Source organism: Eretmochelys imbricata, chromosome 21 (genome assembly GCF_965152235.1).
Source record: "Eretmochelys imbricata isolate rEreImb1 chromosome 21, rEreImb1.hap1, whole genome shotgun sequence".
Lineage (NCBI taxonomy): Eukaryota > Metazoa > Chordata > Testudines > Cheloniidae > Eretmochelys > Eretmochelys imbricata.
This window is the reverse complement of record NC_135592.1, coordinates 13,473,095-13,492,729: the sequence shown is the minus strand read 5'-3', so window position 1 is coordinate 13,492,729 and position 19,635 is coordinate 13,473,095. Positions and strand designations below refer to the sequence as shown.

Genomic DNA, 19,635 nt, shown 5'->3' with positions numbered 1-19,635 from the left:
CGCGAGAAGGGAGCGCGCGCGCGCCTCTCGCGAGAGAGCGGCGGGGCCCGGGGCGGGCGGCGATGGAGCCGGGCGGCGTCGGCGGGCCGGGGCCGCTGATCGTGAACAACAAGCAGCGGGGCGGGCTGCTGCCGGCGGGGAAGGGCCGCGAGTTCAACCGCAACCAGCGCAAGGACTCGGAGGTGAGCGCGCGGCCGCGGCCCTGCTCCCACCTCGGTCCGCCGGGGTCGCTCCGGTTCCGGCTCCGGCTCCGAATGGGCGGGGCCTTGTGGGCGGGGCGGTTGGGTACCGGGTCCAAATGGAGCAGACCCCTCCCCCTTCTGGGTGTCGGGGGGTCTGACCCACCCCCACGGGGGGGGGGGTCCCGGTGCCGGGTCCAGCCCCTTTCCCCTGCTATGTGGGTCCCTGGGGCCCCGGTCCTGCGGGGGGAGTCGGGTCCTGGCTGGGGCCCGGCCGGTCTGGCTGTGGACATACAGGCAAAGCGCCCCTCGGCGCGGTGTCTGGGCGCCGGGCCGGCGGGGGGTTCCGTGTCGGCCCGCGCCTCGGCGCCCCTGCTCCCCGGCCAGAGCCGCTCCCCCGTCCGCGGGCGGCCCCGCCAGCACACCGGCCCCCCAGGTCACCTCCTCGGGGCCCCACGGGCAGGAGGCGCATTGCGTGGATGGTGACCCGGAGAGCCCGCCGTGATAAACGGGTTGAGACTCTCGGCCTTCAGATGAGTACATGGATGCTGCTGTTTCATTTGATCCCAGTCCCAAAGGTGAATCCGAAGAAGTGTGTCCCCCCCTCCCCCCCTCCCCGAAAGCTTGTGCCCAAATACATCTGTTGGTCTCTAAGGTGCCACCGGACTCCTGGTTGCTTTTCCAAAGGTGGTGCATCCTGTCCTCTGATAGCAGATGGCACAAGATTCGTCCAAAGCTTAGCCAAGGGAGCCTGTTGATGACTTATGTTCATTTCTTTTAAAGCTACTGCATCTTGTTGCAGTCTTGATCTTTTTCCAGTGTCAGTAATATTGCCTCTACTCTGTATTTACTTACTTACCTACTTAGTTATTCTTTGTATTCTGTTAGTACTTAAAGGTGAGGGTGAGGATTTGGACTGTGGTAACATCCCAGACTTCAGAGTGGTTCACATTTATTCTAAATTGACTAGATCTGAGAGCTCCCTGGTCCAGAATAGTCTGCTCCAGTTTTAGGATTAAATAAGCATGTGGATATATAAAATTTTACATAGTGCCTTTCCCTTCAAAGGCTCCCAGAATGCTTTATAGGCTGTATACAAACAGGGGTCACTCACTGCTGAAATACAACTTAATGGAACATGATTTTTCAACAGCACAGAGCAACATTACACAATTGGGTAGGAATAAGAAATGTTGAATATTACACCCATTCAAAATATAGAAGGCATTTTAGTAGGTTACCTTGACACTGTTGATGCACTGGTAAATTTCATATCTGTTAGACTGAAAATACTGTACCGAACTTGCAACTGGATGAATTTTGAAAGCTACAGAGAGTGAATTTGTTTTACTGACTAGGTTTCAGAGTAGCAGCCATGTTAGTCTGTATTCGCAAAAAGAAAAGGAGGACTTGTGGCACCTTAGAGACTAACACATTTATTTGCGCATAAGCTTTCGTGAGCTACAGCTCACTTCATCGGATGCATCCAGTGAAGTGAGCTGTAGCTCACGAAAGCTTATGCGCAAATAAATGTGTTAGTCTCTAAGGTGCCACAAGTCCTCCTTTTTCTTTTTACTGAATAGTGACTCATTAAAACTGTTTTTCTTCTGCCATCAGGGCTATTCCGAATCCCCAGACTTGGAGTTTGAATATGCAGACACAGATAGATGGTCTGCAGAGCTGTCGGGTAAGGAAATAATTTAACCATTAGGTTTAAATGTATTGTTTTTTGCTCACTGGTCAGTAAAAGAACACTGTTGACTCAAAAAATAATATATTTTTCATATAGCTGTTTTTAGCTTAATAACGCTTTGTTAAAATTCTGTTCGTTTTAATTAACTAATTTTTGCCATATACCCTGCTTATTTTTTTTTTTTTTTGTATTTCCCATGTTGGACAACCAGGCTAATCAGTTTCACTTGACTTTCTTGTCAGTTTCAGCTTTCAGTTTTCAGGCTAGGGGATGCAGTGTTTGGATCCCAAATACTTGAGAAATTTACATCCAGATAAACTCTTTTCACTAGTAATAATATTTTAAATACCAAAAATAATTTCTATTTAATTTCACTTATGTAAAACATTGTTCTGAGACCTTTTATGTTTTGAGCGTTTGAGTATACATACGCCACTTCGTTTTCAGTTTAAACCGATTTTTATTGAAAAATGTCCAGGTTTTACAAAAAGTATTATTCATTTTTTTCTGATTTTCACCCTACTTTTGTATCATTCAAATATATAAAAAATAACTTTTTATTAGGCAAATACAATACATTGCATGAGATATATGTATTATGATAATACATTAGTTTGTGTGTATATGCAAAACTGCCTGTTGAAGTAAGACTATGTATTAGTCTAGAAGATGCACACAATAAACAAACAGGCAGGCACGCACGCAAACTCTGAAGTGTATGTGCATCGGTATGTACTGAGGAATCTCACGCCCGCCACGTACACATTTCAAGTTGTTAGCAGATAGCAGTTTAAAGTTTTGACACGCTAAAATAGGAAGAAAATGAAAATCTGTATCAGGATACATTTCAGAACCCAAGGAAGTATTCGAAAGTTTAAAAAAAAAAAAAAAAAAAAACCAGGGAAAGGATGAAGTTGAGTGTATGCGTTGCAAATAGTGTGGCCCAAGTATTAAATGTAAATATTTATAGGCGAATAGTTCTAAGTCTACAACAGTAAACCATTTATTCAAATGAAAAGTTTTATTTCGGGATTAGAGGTGTATTATTTTCTTACTCAGCGGTGGCACTGTGTTTTGAGTTCTGTTTTAGTTTTACAGCAGACTACATTGATGAACGGAATTCAAAGCATTAATCTAGTGAATAGCTTTCCCCCGTCTTTCTGTCCGCCAAAATATACCCCGATATTTACCCAGAAAAATTACTTATATTTTTTGCACTGATTTTTCACCTGTTTTTGTTGCTGTGGTAATAAACACTGATAAATTGCCTGGAAAAATTAAATAAAATAAAAACTGAAAACAATGGGCCCTAAGTGTAGAAAACTTCAGTGATGAGAAATCTTTTTTAAAAAAATTAATATAATTAGTATGTGTAGAAATAACCCATAGCAGCAATTCCCAGGTGACAAGTAAAACCATGCAGATTCTAATGACCACAGATTCCAATAAACATTAAGTGTGATATGACTGAAGTGAAGTCCGTGCTCCTTAGTTTCACAGCTGAGAACTGTTTAGTTTTTGGTACGTGTTTTCTGGTTGGATGCAGAAATGAAATTGGCAACCAGCAGACACCAGTGTGCTCTCTTGGCAGAACTATACAGCTACACGGAGGGTCCGGAGTTCCAGCTGAATCGAAAATGCTTTGAGGAAGATTTTAGGGTCCACGGTAAGAGATGTTGTCACCTGTAGAACATAGACAATAGGAGACAGAAGTATTGATGTGCGCCTATCCCTGTGTCAGAAGGAAGGAACCAGCCATGTACATTGATTCCTTGTTTACCTTAGGTAGTGTTTGCTAACAGATGTTGTCAGTGTTCACAGGACACCTAATGTGTCTCACTGTGAACTGAAGGGGAAAGAGTAGATTAGTGTCCATGGCCCAATCAGCACTTAGTCTATCAAAATGTGTTAGGTGGTTAATTGGTGCCAACTGTGACTGTGCTGTAAGATGTGGAAGTCTGTCCATTAAGAACAACCATCTCGTTTTATGAAGGTCGTTGACAGTACTGGCTTCTGATCACTGCTGATGTGGAATCAGACCGATGAGTCTGATTAATTCTGTGCTGTACTAGAAGGCAGACAGTTCCTGCCGCCTGGCCCCTTGATGATCAGACATACCTATGCCTTGTCCCATGGCTGTGATGAACACCCCGTCCAAATTGATGCTCCACTTAGGCTGAATGCTCTGAATTTTCCTCTATTTGTTTTACATCCTATGAAAGAATTGCAGCTGTAACTGCTTCATAGTTTCCTGGCTTTTGGAGAGGGGAAGAAATATACATCCCCTTCCAGCTGCGGGGAGCAACCTCTGACAAAACTAGCTGTGTTTGGCTTTTCAGTGCTGGATAAAAAATGGACCGAGCTGGACAGCAGCCAGCATCGAACCCATGCCATGCGGCTCCTCGATGGGCTGGAGGTCACTGCCAGGGAGAAGAGGCTCAAGGTGGCCCGAGCCATCCTCTACGTTGCACAAGGTACATTGCAATGTCGGCAGAAGAATTGGTCCTGTTCTGAAATCCCTGTTAACTTTTCTATGTAGAATTTTTATTACACGGGCACGCAGGTTAGAAACCAGCTTCCCTCCTCATGTCCCTGGTCACACCTGCAGCTGTTCGATCTGAATTAACTTGGTACGATTGTTGCCATCTTACCTGTTGTGCGTTTCACTCGGCTCAGGCAGCGAAATCGATGAGTCATTTTCACCTTTATTTCTAGTTGGGTTCCTGTTTAGGGGCTCGATTCTTAAGTACAGCACATAAGGGGTAGCCCAGGAGGGTCTGGGGCGAAGGTTGATTTAAGCTGCGGAGTTGCATTTTCCAAAGGTGCCTCTAATAATAATAATAATTAATAAATAAAAAATTATGTTGTTTAAACCGCCTTTGCAATACCCACGTTCTTCCTGCACTGAGGGCTGATGTGGCCCCAGTCAAATTAACAGCAGCTAGGGGGCCTGGAGCAGTCTCCCTTTGTCTGCCAGTGGAATGCTCCACAGGCCAGAATGGCCATGGTGCTGAGCACTGTCCCTACTCCCTCTCCTACCCCCAGGCCTGTCCCCTATGCTGTGGGCATCATGGGGCCATGCACCTGAGCCTTACAGAGCTGCCACAGCAAGGGGAATCCTCCCTCTGGCGGTTGTGTCCATTTTACAGTCCCTATATCAGATCAGCGCGTATGGGCTGGGGCCAGAATCTGGCCCCTGCTTCCCCTGCACTAGCTCAATGTGGCAACGTTTGGGTTGCAAATGCTTCAGGGGAAATCTTTAAATCCAAGTGGATCATTTCAATGGAAAAATATTTCTCTTAAATGCTTTTGTCCAACTTCTAACCCAGTAGATGGGGCACTGGAACGGGAGTTGGGTGATCTGGATTCTTCGCCCAGCTCAGCCACTAATTTTTCTTTTTATCCTGAGACCTGGAGCAAGTCTCTTCCCCTCTTAGTGCCTGTCTTCCTGTCTGTAATCTGTGGATCAGATTCGCCTGGGCTCTCTGAGGCTTGCTTCGATGTCTGTGAAGTGCGCTGAGATTCTTGGTGGAAAGGTGACCCAATAATACCGTTCTTACAGGCACCTTTGGAGAGTGCGGCTCCGAGGCTGAAGTTCAAGCCTGGATGCGATATAACATTTTCTTGCTACTGGAAGTTGGGACCTTCAACGCTTTGGTGGAGCTTCTGAACATGGAGATTGAGTAAGTACCATGGGGCTGGGGATATGAAAAGCTCTGCCAAAGGAGTTTTGATAACATGAGCGTGAACTGCTCCACCTGGATCTTTTTCCAGTTTATGAAAGATGTGCACTTCCCAGCAGCTCTCTGCTCCCAATCCAGTTTCCGTCAGAGTGAGCGGGAAGGCTCCTGTTGACGCCAGCGGGAGTCGGATTGGGCTTTGGCTCCAAGGACCGGGGCGATGTAGGCAGTAGTGAGTTTTGCAAGTTTCAGAGTGCTTCACGCGTGTCCTGGAGATACTGCTTCTAGCTCAGTCCGGTCAATCCTCGGTCTCTCTATTCAGGCTGCCAACAGTGGGGGTGGGTTTTGGCTACTAGGAACGGAATTCCCGCCCGCTTCCAACCAGTGGTTAGTTGGTGGCAGCTGGGCTGGATTTGAACTGGAGATCTGTAGTGGAAAGGCTCTTTGTCCCATTTCCAGTCCCTTGAGCTGCACTTCCCTTGCCATCCTAAGGAAGCGTGCTCACGCAATGATGAAAGGCATGTTTGCAAAGAGTCATCTCTTCCTGCATGCTCTCTAGAACACTTTTATTCTGCAATGGGAAGAGGGGCAGGGAGGTATATGCATGGTCAGACACCTGTTCTGGAGAGAATGGTTCTTCCCGGGGGTTAGTCCATTTACCCAGCGAGCGTGTTAGATGTGGTGCAGCCTTAGGTCTGCCCTGAGCGTAGACTGTGAGTCCATTGTTGATGGGCACCTGTGGGGGAGAATCCGCTAAGGACCAAGCCCTTTCACGTCAGCAGCGGGCTCCGGAGTGGAGAGCTTTGCACTTGAGGGAGGGGTTTCTGAGAGCAGGCCTGGGAGCCAGGAATTCCTGAATGCCAGTTCTGGCTCTGATGCTGATTCCCTTTGAGGCCTAGGGCAGATCACTGCATTGCTGTGTCTGTTTCCCCATCTGAGAAATGGGGCTAAGTTCTGGGGGAGGTTTAGTGAGATGTTTAAGAAGCGCAGCTGCAGCAAGTACTAAATGTGACTTAGTTTTCCCCTAGGAGAGAGTCATATTCTTTCCCAGGGACTCTGAGCTTGCTCCCTGCGTAGCCAGTTTGATTTGAAGGCTTCCAGTCTTTGGCATCCGTAGATGCTAGTCATGTGTGAGAGTCCAGCAGCAGCGATCCTGTGTGGTTTAATGGGTTGTTTACGGTGGTGTTAAACCATCCAAACTGCGTTTTCCCAGGGGGAGGTGTGGGCAGCCTGATCTGAGGGTCTGAGTCTCTTTCCTCCCTCAGTAACAGCGCCGCCTGCAGCAGTGCCGTGAGGAAGCCCGCCATCTCCCTGGCCGACAGCACAGATTTGAGGTGAGTAAATGATGGGGACAGGCTGGTGAGGGTCTAAGCTGAGGGCCTGGAGGTTCAGAAAGGAGCTTTGGCAGGTGCATTATGGGATTTGTTTCCCTCTTTGAGAGGTGTGCAGTCCCACAGAGAGGGCTAGAGATCGGGCGCCATTTCCAGAGTGTTGACTCCCTGTGGTCTCTGTGCCTCATTTACCCCACCTATAAAATGGGTCTAATGGCACCCACCTTTGTTAAAGTGTGTTGAGCTCTGGGCTCGAAAAGCACTGTAGACATGCTAAGCTCGTTAGCATCTCTGCAGGATCAAGTACAGGCTGCTGCCAGAGGCTGGATACTGGACTGATGGACCAGTAGGGCTTGCCATACAGGGTCAGACTATCTCCTAATCCATGTACACAGCGAATTACTGCTACGGGGTCAAAAAACGGGGGGCAAAGGGGTGAGGAGTGGAGCACACTTTCTCAGTCTTTTCAGGTTGGTGACCCGTTATCTGAAGTTAAAAATGTTCACGACCCACTTTTATTTATGAAGAGTAAAAAGTGTATCAGTGATGCCGATGCAGAGCCTAGATAATTGGTTAGTTTGTGTGTCACCAGAGAGGGGATCCTTGACATGTTCTCTGCCTGTGCCACATGATAGTTTCGTCTTCTGAGGGCTGTAACGCTTTGGTCTAAATCTGGTTGTTGGCTTGGTGCGGGGCTGACTGGGGGATGTTCCGTGGCCTGTAATATACAGTTGGTCAGACTGATCATCATGGCGACCCTTCTGGCCTTAAACTCTATGATCTTGAAGGACCTGGTGGGGGGGAGGGTTTCTTTGCTTTAGATTATAATAAGATGTTCAACATCTCGTGATTTCCGCCTCACCCCCACCCCCCCAAGTTGGGTAACACTCCTCCAGGGGGTTTCTTACCCCCAACTCCGATATCTAACTCTAGTCCCCTTGAGTCTGATCTGTTCCTCCTGTGGGATGTTGACAAATGGGAGCAGAACATGACTGCCTTTCTAAGTGTTGTTGGAGCCAGCAGGTCATAGGCAGCTCCTCTGAGACCTGCTCCCCCCTTGGTCATCCCATGGTACTGTCTGACTCTCTATGATTTGCAGGGTGTTGCTGAACATCATGTACCTGATCGTAGAGACTGTCCGGCAGGAGGCTGAGGGAGACAAGATTGAGTGGAAGACCATTAGGCAGACTTTCCGAGCAGAGCTAGGTAGGATCCTCCCCTGGAATGTCCCGGGTGTGTAATTACAGCAGTGTTCCCTGCAAGGTGATGAGCCAGGGCCTGGAATCTCTGTAGTGGTTCGAATCTGGCCCATTTGGTAGTGACCAGCAGTCCTCCTCTTACAGCAGTTCAGTGGCCTGTGTGAAGTGAATTACTGGGTCCCATTCCAATTCCCAGGCAACATGGGCCCACTCTGCAGAATCCATTCCCAATGCTCTTCTTGTCTGTCTTGGCAAATCAGCCAAAGCCTGAATGGGCCATGGAGACAGGATTCTTTTGCTGTTATTGGAGGATTCCTCTGGGGCACGGCTAAGCCACACCGGAGGTGGCAGAGCAAAGGAAGCCAGCATTCTCATTGCCCGTACTGTATCTCTGCTGTGGAGTCTGGTCTCTGGGGCCATCCTTGCCCAACATCAGAATTATTTATAAGCAGATAGGGTAGGTCCTGGGCTTCAGAAGGGAGGAGACGAGCTGGCTGGAGAGAGGATGAGGGCGGGGGTGAGCATGTAGGGGATTTAATGGTGAGGTTAGGAACATGCTGGAGCTCTGCCCTGAGAGTGAGGTGGTGATGGGAGGGTGGGCGCTCTTCAGGCGAGCCGGGCTGTCATGGGTGTGTTTGCTTCTAGGGGCCCCGCTGTATAACAACGAGCCGTTTTCCGTCATGCTCTTCGGAATGGTGACCAAATTCTGCAGCGGCCATGCCCCGCACTTCCCTATGAAGAAGGTGCTGCTACTGCTCTGGAAAACGGCGCTGGTAAGAATCCCCTGGCCTGAGCCGGGGAGTTGGGACAAGGTTTCTAAAGCCATCATCCAAGTGATTCGTTCCTTGGCATCTCATCTGGGGCCGACTTGGCTGGAAGCAAGTGATAGGGGCCCTGACTGTCTTGTCCTGTGATAAATTTGGTACATCCGCCCTGAGATGCAGCTGAGTAATTGTAAACAGGGGATCGTTGTGGAGTGGGTGTGTTTCCAGTGGGTCCTGCAGGGGTTGGTTCTGGCCCTACGCTATTTCACACTTCTATCCCTGGCCGGGAAGAAAACATAAAATCATCACTGATAAAGTTTGCAAGTGACACACAAATTGGGGGAGTGGTAAAGAGTGAAGAGAACGGGTCACCTGATTCAGAGCGATCTAGATATGCGTTTTAATACAGCTAAATGTAACTGTATTCCTCTAGAAACAAAGAACGTAGGTTATACTGACAGTATGGGGGACTCTGTCCCGGGAAGCAATGACCCTGAGAAAGACTGGGGGTTGAGATAGACAGTGAGGTAAACATGCAATGCTGTGGCCCAAAGGGCTAACGTATCGTTGGATGCATAAACAGACTGGGAGCAGAGAAGTTATTTTACCTCTCTTTGTGATCTCTGGGATCTGGGTATTTGACACTGGTGCGACCGCTGCTGAAATACTGCGTCCAGTTCTGGTGCCCATAATTCAGTCAGGATGTGGATAAATTGCAGAGGGTGCAGAGAAGAATCACGAGAATGATGAAAGCATTAGAAAACCTGTCCTCTAGTGAAAGACTCAAGGACCTCAATCTGTTTAGCTTAACAAAGACAAGGTTAATTGGTGACTTAATGACAGTCCGTAAGAACCCCGGGGAACAGATATTTAATAATGGGGTCTTTGATCTACCAGAGAAAGGCCTAATAGGATCCAATGGCTGGAAATTGAAGCTAGACAAATTCAGACTGAAAATAAGGCATACATTTTTAACAGTGAGAGTAATTAACCATTGGAACAAGTGTGTGACAGCTCTGCTCACGGTCAGGGTCATGTCCCTGTACCATCCTGGCAATGAGTAACTGCTTGATAACTGGCTAGACACAAACAGTATGTGAGATCAACACAGTATCAGTCTGTAATGTAGACAGTCCCCAGTGCAAGTTGTGGCTTGGAGCAGGTGAAATTCCATAATCTGTTTACAGGGAGCTATTGATAGGGTCGATTTTCTGTTAAATTCCCCCTCCCTGTGTTGCTAAACACATTGCCAGCTGTCGAAGCTGAAAGCTCCTTCCGTGTATGAATAACAAGGGTTATGCTGACTTCCTGGAGCCTTTAACTCCCAGCTGCCCTTGTGCTGAATACTGCTGGGTTCCTGTAGCAGATCCTCCATTCCTTCAGAGGAGGTAGAATGGTAGGGCCCCCGGGGCAGAATCCCATTGCGCTTTTCACAGTCAGAGCGCACCATAGAGATCCTCTCACGGTGTGGTAAGGCCTGTCGCCAGTGTTGTCCCCACATTACAGATGGGAGACCTGAGGTGCCAAGTGTTTTGGATGCTCATGGTCATAGAGGGAAGATGGTGTGAGAAGTGGGATTAGAGCTTCTGATTATCAGCGCTGTGCTCCCACCTCTAGACCATACTCCTCTTTCCTGAATGGCCTCTTGACCAAAGGAAAATGCGCCCTTCACTTCACTAGATCTGTGACGTCCTGTAGCTAGAACCCCAGCGGTGCCTTCTGTCCATTGGCTTTTGGGCTGTCTTCAGACTGAGCAGTCCAGTGTCTGACGTTCTAGGATCTAGCCTAGATAGACCCTAAATAACAGACCCCATACGTAAGGTTTATGGGCAGAGCTCTTTGCCTTGGGGATCTGTTCGCGTGGACTTTCTGCCAGGCAGCGTTGGGTGCTTGGACCTCTGACGCGTGAGCGAACCCTGTACGCTGTGGGTCCGGCGGGAGCTTGTCCATGCAGTCGCCTCAGTCACAATCCCGGGTGTGTGGGGGGCGTCTGTGTTGCAGTGCACTCTGGGAGGCTTCGAGGAGCTCCAAGCCATGAAAGCCGAGAAACGGGAGATACTGGGCCTCCCGTCACTTCCAGAGGACAGCATCAAAGTGATCCGCAACATGAGGGCTGCGTCCCCACCGGCGTCTGCCTCCGACCTGATCGAACAGCAGCAGAAACGGGGCCGGCGGGAACACAAGGTGAGGCTGAATCTGGGCGAGATCAGGGGCAGTCATGGAGGGAACGTCACCTTGCCCTCAAGGGGACAGTGAAATTAACAAGGGTAACACAGGGCAGCCAGCTTCTTGCCCTTGGCATGCTGGGGAGTCAGGTGTGATCTTGGGGTGCCTTGCACCCCAGAGTTATTGTCTCCCCATGTCTCTCGATCTGACGTTCACCCGCTCCCCATTCAGCTGCCTTCTCCCTTGGTTCCAGGCTCTGATTAAGCAAGACAACCTCGATGCCTTCAATGAGCGGGACCCTTACAAAGCTGACGACTCCCGTGAGGAAGAGGAGGAGAATGACGATGACAGCAGCCTCGAGGGGGAGACATTCCCCCTGGAACGAGACGAGGTGATGCCTCCACCCATCCAGCACCCTCCCACTGACCGATTCGCCTGCCCAAAGGGGCTGCCCTGGGCTCCCAAGGTCAGGTGAGTTGTCACCTCAGGACCACTAGGACTGACCTTGTGTCAGGCCCCTGGCAGTGTTCTGCCATCGGCTTGTCTAATGAACACTGAGGGGTGATGGTTAAAGTGCGAGACAGGTTTCCGCTCCCCAGATGGAGACCACTATCCTTCAGGATACAGACACGACCCTCGCAGAACTGTCCAGCAGTGAGGCTGTCGAGATCAACCACCCCAGTGTTATGAGCCTCCAGGGTGGTGGCATTGTCTTGGAGCAACGATGGGTTATCGTGTTCCACACTGGAGCCCAGCCTGGCTGTTGTCTTAGAGACAAGATGGGCTGCAGTGCTGTTCTCTGGAGCTCACCTAGGGGTGGGGACCCTCCTGGGGTGGGACTTTGGAGTGGAGGCGGGAGGTCTGCTGTCTCTGAATCTCACTTGACCCAGGAGAGCTCTGTTGGGCTGATTCGTTTTTCCTGGTTGTAATTAGCTCTCCACCACGGTAGTGGTGGTACCGTGGTGGAAGGCCTGGGCCTGACTGCATGGTAAGTGGTCTCCTCCTTCCCGCAGAGAGAAGGACATCGAGATGTTCCTGGAATCCAGCCGCAGCAAGTTCATCGGCTACACGCTGGGGAGGTGAGTTAAAGCAGAGCCAGGCCGTGGAGGTATAAACTTTGGGTCCTGGGCAGAGCCAGTTCGTGGTTCGTCCGACTTTGGCCTCATGCTGATGCACTGGCAAGGCGACAGCTGATGGACAAGACCCCACTGGGCTCTTTCCCCAGCTCGGTGGCTGCTCTCTGCCCTCTAGGAGAAATGGATCCTCTCCTTTCTGACCAGGAGGAGGGGGTGTTTTCAGCCTCCATGTCAGTCTGGCTCTTTCCTCTCTCTAGTGACACGAACACGGTGGTGGGGCTGCCCAGGCCCATCCACGAGAGCATCCGAACCCTGAAACTGGTGAGTGCCCCCCTCACGGGCTCCCCTCGACGCTGCCTGTGTGTGCGGGTGCCTCTAACCCCTCCTGCCAGTTGAGGGCCAGCTGTACCTTTGATCCTCCCAGACTGTGCAACCCGTCCAGGTGCCAGGCCTCCAGCCTGCCCTCTCTCCTGTTCTCCCAGGACTGCCCTCTTCTCCCCTGCAAAGTTCCCTTGTCTGCCCTGGGTCTCCTGAACCAGGTCAGCCCCTTCCCCTGCTGTGACGACCATCCAGTGGTGGTCAGTGGAGGGTTACCAGAAAGGTCCATTCGCTTTCCTGTTGGAATGAACCCCTTGAGAGCAGGTAGCAAACAACATAACAGTCAGGTGGACAGAACATGTAATAGTCATAAAATGTTACAGGCACCTGCCTTCACAAGCATGGCTGTGGCTTCCCTTCTGGGCGGGCTGCAGCTGGTGGCGTGTCTGCTGTCAGCGAAGGGACTGCGGGAGTCTCCCCGTGCCGGTGGCATTAACCTCCCCTGCTCTGTCTCTGCACAGCACAAGTACACGTCGATCGCGGAGGTTCAGGTTCAGATGGAAGAGGAGTACGTGCGCTCCCCGCTCTCCGGGGTGAGTGCCACAGGGGTGCTCCTCTCTCTGGAGAGTCCACATGTTGCAGGGAGGCAGATCCGTAAAGTGGCTCTTCGGGGAGGGTGAGGAGGAGGCCAGGGGGCTGGTTGTGGGGCCTGCAGAGCTGCCGATTGGGGTTCCCTTGGGTGGCTGGATGTCCTCGGAGACCCTGCCAATCCTGTATCCCCTGAGGAGGTGACTGCATGTAGGAGCCTGTCACTGCTGCGTCTTCAGTTAGCCGGAGAGGTTTGCTCAAGGGTAACCTGTGGGGGGAGGTTCCTCCCCCCTCACGAGCTCTGATCCCTATGTGGCAGCATGCTGTGTGACTGCTAGGCTGTCCTTTGGGGGAGGGGAGGGCTGGGCCCGTGTCCTGGGAGGCTGCGTTGTGCTCACGTCTGGTTCTGCAGAGCCACGAGCCAGGCAGGCCCCGGCACCCCACCCCACCACCGGCCACCTGCCGAAGGCTGGAGACGTTCTCAGGGTGAGGTTCTCTCATCTCTGTACTAGGGGGAAGAGGAAGTGGAGCAAGTTCCTACGGAAACCCTGTACCAGGGCCTCCTTCCCAGCCTGCCCCAGTACATGGTGAGTTGTGGTCACGCTACTGATCCTAGCCCGAGCCCCATCCCTTCCCGCTCTCCCGTCTTGACCAGTACAGCTGGGCTCTCCTCACCAAACTTACACTGGGGTGGGCCCGATCCCATGATCTCAACCCCTTTCCACTGGTAGGTGCCAAGTCATACCGGATCACTCCTCCTTTCCCTGTCCATTGGCGTGTGCTTGATTGTGCCCTCTGCTGCTTCAGAACCGTCTCCTGACAAGTGCCTGATTGCCCCTGCTTGTGCGTATGTTCCCAGTCACATGACTTCAGCCCATCCCTGCCCGTTGGTATGTGCCCCCTCTGTGTTCACTGGCACACGCCTGGTGGCATCTTCTCGCCTTTCCCCACCACATGCTGAATTGAGGGCCATTAAGCACCTTTGCGTCAGCACCCCCAGCCCTGTTCTCTGCCCTCGGAGGCCCTTCCTGCCCTCACCCAGCTCTTGGATGCCCTCCACAGATTGCCTTGCTGAAGATCCTGCTGGCCGCAGCCCCCACTTCCAAAGCCAAGACGGATTCCATTAACATCCTCGCGGACGTCTTGCCAGAGGAGATGCCGTGAGTGCCCTTTTCTGGTGGCCTGGAGAAGCCCACAACGGGGTGAACGGGGGGTGAGATAATGGGGGTGACTAGGTTTCTGGTAGGTAGAAGGCCCCTCCTGGCTTTGCATGGCAGCGCTTTAAGGCCTGGCTGGTTGTGCTGGAGCTGGGGAGTCTAAGCCAGAACCTGGGCTGTGGCTGGTGACTCAGTTTCCTGTGCCGAGGGCGAGTCTTAACTCTGAGCTAGGAAATGGCCTGGAGCTAGACTCCCTAGATCCTGTCAGATCTCTCACGCTAAGCAGGGTTAGGCCTGACCCTCGCTTGGAGGGGGAGATCTTTGGCTCATGCCCAAGATGGTGTAGGTTGCGGTGCTGGTGACTGTAGGAGGCACCTTCCCTCTGAGTCACGACTTGCAGCACTGGGTGCATTGTGCTTGCAGAGGTGCTGTCTTTCTGCTGAGATGTTGGTACAGATTCCAGGGCGGGTTAGCCCAGCGTCCTGGCCTGATTCCAACTGGTGTGCCAGTCTGAATTGTGGTTTCAATCCGAGACGGGATTTGTCCTCCCCTGAACTGTTGTGGAACATTCCCATGTTCTGTTAGTCACTGCTGCCATCCGCCCCGGAGATGGCTGCATTTCAGCAGTGGGCTGGAGTGGCTCCAAACTAGGCACAGAGATGAGTTTGTTGGCTGGACACCTTGGGATCTTTGGGGTAAAACGTACCATGGAAACCCTATTCATTAATTGAAGGTAGCATGAGAGTTGGAGATGCAGGAAAGGCCTTCAGGGGACAACGGAGTGGTGGCTGTGGAGAGGGAGAGCAGGGGAAATTGGCGGTGGGCGGTATTCCCTTGGCGGGGTTATGGTCTGGCTGTCTCTGGCCATCCCCTCTCCTGGGGATTGGTTACCCCCTCCCTGAGACAGGGGGCTGAGGTTGGGGCTTTGTCCTCCAGGACCACGGTGCTGCAGAGCATGAAGCTGGGCGTGGACGTGAACCGGCACAAAGAGATCATCGTCAAGGCCATTTCCGCCGTGCTGCTCCTGCTGCTCAAACACTTCAAGCTGAATCACGTTTATCAGGTAAACCTGGGCGGGGGACCCCCCCGCACACTGGGGGAGCATGCAGCACTGGGGGGGAGGGGGCTCAGATCTGCTCGCTTACCTGCCTCCTTTATCTTTGCTCTTAGTTTGAGTACATGGCCCAGCACCTGGTGTTTGCCAACTGCATCCCACTCATTCTGAAATTCTTCAATCAGAACATCATGTCCTACATCACTGCCAAGAATAGGTAACGGGGGGCCCAGGGCCCTTCGCTGACCCTGCAGCTGCCATGGGGTGGGATCGCTGCACAGTGGGGTGCCCCCTAGCATCACTAACCCTGCAGTGAGCTACTCAAGTGGGTTGTGGGGCACCTTGAGGGCCCCCATCCCTGGCCCTGCAGTGGGGTACCCAAGTACCTTTGGGGGTACCTGATGGGGTCCCTCACCATTACTGCCATGCGGTACCTGGTTTTCCCTCCCCCCCCATCAGCAGCCCAGCATGAGGTACTGAGTGGGTTGTGGGGTGCTTTGACCCACAATGGGATACCCAGCACCTGCTCTCCCTCCCCAAACGCTGCTCCTGCCGTGGGGCCCACGGGAAGGGAGCTGTTCTCTAATCTCTCCTGTCAGGCTCCCTTCCATGCTGCCTGAATCCCCAGCAACGTCCCCCCTCGGTTGTGGCACAGGCAGTGGGACCCATTCTCAGTAAATGGATGTTGTCGGCTGTCCCCAGCATGGGATCCTTTAGGAAGCTGCCCCAAGGGGTGCAGGGGACTCCACAGATATCCTCCCACGCAAGGCTGGGGCTGTGCATCAGCAAGTAGGAGAGGCTGAGGCCCTCTCTTCTCCTTCTAGCATCTCGGTCTTGGATTACCCTTACTGCGTGGTGCACGAGCTTCCGGAGCTGACGGCAGAGAGTCTGGTGAGTGCCCTGCAGGGTACCCATGGGCCCGCCTCCCTCCTGGTTGTCAAGTCCTTTCCCTGCTGGGGCCAGAGCAGAGGGGGGCTGTAGGGCAAACCAGGAGAGCTCTCTGCAGCACTGGGAGGCCTAGCAGATGGGAGCAGGCGTGTAAGCACCCAGCAGGATCCGCTCCTCCCCCAGGGCAGGCTGCTGCTCAGAGGACTGGGGCAGTGCTGGGCTCCTTGCCTTGCTGTGACAACCCAGGCTTTCCGGAGATCAGCTCCCCGCACATGTGACTGGGCTCCAGTTAGCACTAGGGAAGGGTTGGGTGGAAAGGGAATCCTGTCCTTCAGGTTGGCCCTGTTCAGCGTGAGCCTCCTCCCACAGGCAGCCCTGCGCGGCACACCCCCAAGCCGGCTGCTCACCCTCCCACCCGGCTCTCCTCTCCCTGTAGGAAGCCGGGGACAACAATCAGTTTTGCTGGCGGAACCTGTTCTCCTGTATAAACCTCTTGAGGATATTGAACAAGCTGACAAAGTGGAAGCACTCCAGGACCATGGTGAGTGGGAGTCCACAGGGCGTGGGGACCACGAGGTGCAGAGACCTGTGTGGGTGGGGGCTGTGTAAGGCTCTTACCCCACACTCCACTTGCGGAGGTTTTTGAGTCGTTGATCCAGGCCTTGTCCCGGTGCCAGGGATGTGTGTGGATGGGCTCGGTGGACATGTGCCTGGCACAGCGTTAGCCACGTGCGTGCTGAGGGAGCAGGTGCCCCCGGCGCGGTGTGACCGGTGTGCCTCCTAGATGCTGGTGGTGTTCAAGTCGGCTCCCATCCTGAAACGAGCCCTGAAGGTGAAGCAAGCCATGATGCAGCTCTACGTCCTGAAGCTGCTCAAGGTGCAGACCAAGTACCTGGGACGGCAGTGGAGGAAAAGCAACATGAAGACCATGTCCGCGATCTACCAGAAAGTGCGGCATCGGCTCAACGATGACTGGGCCTATGGAAATGGTACCCCTCGCCCCGTGGCCTCTCATGTGCCTCCTGCCTCAGGGTTGGGTCGAGCCCAGTGGGAGTGCTTATCCCAGGGGGCATCTGCTCACTTTGCCCAATAGCAGGCCAGGCTGGCACCTGGCCAGGAGCCCAAAGGGCATCGCTAATTGGCATAAAACAGAATAGGTCTTTAATACACCAGGGGGAGGCGAAGCATTGCATGCTGGGACCTGCAGTCTCCAGGAGGCTGTCCCTCCATATTACAGATGAGGGCAGCTGCCTGGACAAAGATGGAGCGTTGTATGCTGGGAGAATGGTGTGGGTGGGTGAAGATGGAGCACTGCAGGCTTCATCTCCACCCTGAAGATGTGGGCAGGGGCATTGGACCTAGCAGCTGTGGTTGAGCCGCTCCTGTTTCTGTCCCTCAGCTATCAGGAACCGGCAGCTGTACCAACCTCCCCTTATGGGGAAGTGCCATCCCAACTGCAATATGGCAGCAGCTCAGTGGTGTGCTTAGCCCGGTATCCCCTCTTGGCAAAAGCCATAAAGCACCTAACTGCCCAGTTCCCTCCCTGACTCCCACTGGTGACGGCTCAAGCCCTGAAGCCTGGGCATTGGGAGCCCTGATCCTAGGGTTCCCAGTGAAAGGGGCTTTTCCTCTTTTGACACTCCTGACTCGCAGGTATGGACTGGGCAGGGGCATCTGCCTGTCCAAGGGAGGAGAGGGTAGGCAAGGTCTGACCAGGAGGCCACCTCTCCCTGGCTATCTAGGCCTAATGTCCTCTCCCTTCTGCCCTAGATCTGGATGCACGGCCCTGGGACTTCCAGGCGGAGGAGTGCGCCCTGCGAGCCAGCATCGAGCGCTTCAACTCCCGGCGCTACGACCGGGCGCACAGCAACCCCGACTTCCTGCCCGTGGATAACTGTTTACAGAGTGTGCTGGGCCAGAGGGTGGAGCTGCCGGAGGATTTCCAGATGAACTATGACCTGTGGCTAGAAAGGGAAGTCTTCTCCAGACCTATCTCCTGGGAAGAACTGCTGCAATAATGCCTGTGTGACACTAGGGGGCCCGGCAGAGACTCAGAGCTGGGGCTAACTTGCCAAAGGGGCGGTGCCGGGAATGGCCGAGCTCCTCTTCCTCATCTGCTGAAGGCATGTTCCAGGTGTGGCTTAGGCTGCTTGGAACAGGTGTTCCTCCATCCTCCTCCAGGCGGCCACCTGGCTTCATCCCACCTGCCCAAGGACACAGCAGCACCAGCCACGGGCCTTTGTGGGGACCCGACAGTCGCTGCCGTTCCTGGGTCGCTTGGCTTCCATGCTGTTCAGTGAGAGGTCTGGGGGGAGGACAGAGCCCCTCCATCATCCCCAAGACACTAGAGTCCAATCCCATCCGAAGGAAGCACGTTCCTTGGCCCCTCTGCTTGGCTCAGACAGGGCTCTGGGCTCTATGCTCTGTCTCAGTGCCGGGGGTTGGATGTGGCTGCCCGTTATGGTCCCAAACCAGTCACTCCTGCCCACGCAATGTGGTGCTCTATCCCCCCTCTAGTGGTGGTTGAGCCCGCTACAGCTTTGGCCAACTGACTGGGGGTCTCTGCTCTGGCTGCAGAGGCTCCTGCTTTTAGAACCACAAGTCCCGGGTTCAATCCCCACCAAGGATGATTCACCCAGGGGCATGGCATCACTCTAGCCACCTGCCTTTTCTCACTGCCATTTCCTACCCTCCTTCCCTGGACAGAGGAGGGGAAAGCAGCTCCAGTTAAGGCAGAGGTGTGGGGGGCATAGGGGCTTGGGAAGAGGGTGTGGGGAGCAGCAGGCTCGGTGCCACCACCTAGTGTGTAGAGGAGGTAGGTGGAGAGAGGGGTAGCAGCAGCCTGTGCTCTCGCCAGGGCTGGGCATAGCCGAAAAGACCCCTAGCAGCGAGGCGGCTGATGCTAGGACGCAGGGGACATGGTGGAAGTGGAGCTGGGCTGCTCTCCCGCCTCACCCCACTGGGTGGCGCAGGGGAGCTGTACATATCTATAAATAGCCCTGTAACCATTTCTCCTGTGTAACTCCAAATGCCAGGTTTTTAATGTCTTTGTGACTCTGCATTAAACAATCTGTTGCGCTTGGACTTGACTTGAGCTAGGTTTGGGGCTCCTCCCTGTAGATATCCAGCAGGTCCCGATCCACCTTCCCCAATTGGGCCTTTTCTTCTCTTGAGGCCCAGTCTCCCCTTCTTCCATCGGGCCTTGGGCCCAAGGTTCTGCTGGCCAGCCTATATTGGTAGCTGTGCCCGCAGTGGATGTCTGGCTGTTCAGCCAGCTGGACCAACCTGCTCCTTCCTAGCTTGCAGCTATGGCTGCTCCAGCCTTAGCCCCTCTTAGACATACAAGGTTTTTCTCCTTTGCCAATTACCCTGAGCCGGGCAGAGTTTCCAGTGTACTCGGCTCGCCCCTGGGTCTGTTCATACAGCCGATCCCCATGCACGCCAGCCACGGCCACAGCTAGCAGAGCGGGTGAGGTGGGGACAAGGGCAGACGTTAGATGGTTCGGGTCACACAGGGTGGGGATGAGTTATTGATCCCTCTC

General features: G+C 53.1%; 1 protein-coding gene across 4 annotated transcripts; it reads left to right on the top strand.

Annotated features, from left to right (window-relative positions):
- Window positions 1-26: 26 nt before the first annotated feature.
- STRIP1 (striatin interacting protein 1) lies at window positions 27-19,177 on the top strand. Of its 4 annotated transcripts, none has more exons than XM_077839254.1 (21): window positions 27-182; window positions 1,797-1,866; window positions 3,464-3,538; window positions 4,212-4,346; window positions 5,435-5,555; window positions 6,818-6,886; window positions 7,983-8,089; window positions 8,728-8,855; window positions 10,848-11,030; window positions 11,266-11,483; window positions 12,026-12,091; window positions 12,346-12,409; window positions 12,928-12,999; window positions 13,507-13,581; window positions 14,057-14,154; window positions 15,088-15,214; window positions 15,322-15,422; window positions 16,030-16,096; window positions 16,530-16,634; window positions 16,878-17,082; window positions 17,864-19,177. In XM_077839254.1, the coding sequence occupies exons 1-21, from the start codon at window positions 63-65 to the stop codon at window positions 18,109-18,111; spliced, it is 2,454 nt and encodes an 817-aa protein (XP_077695380.1). In that variant the 5' UTR covers window positions 27-62; the 3' UTR covers window positions 18,112-19,177. The 4 variants fall into 4 exon arrangements, with proteins under 4 accessions (XP_077695380.1, XP_077695378.1, XP_077695379.1 ...); XM_077839252.1 differs by having other exon boundaries at window positions 3,419-3,538; XM_077839253.1 differs by lacking the exon at window positions 27-182 and adding an exon at window positions 465-757 and having other exon boundaries at window positions 3,419-3,538.
- The last annotated feature ends 458 nt before the right edge of the window (window positions 19,178-19,635 follow it).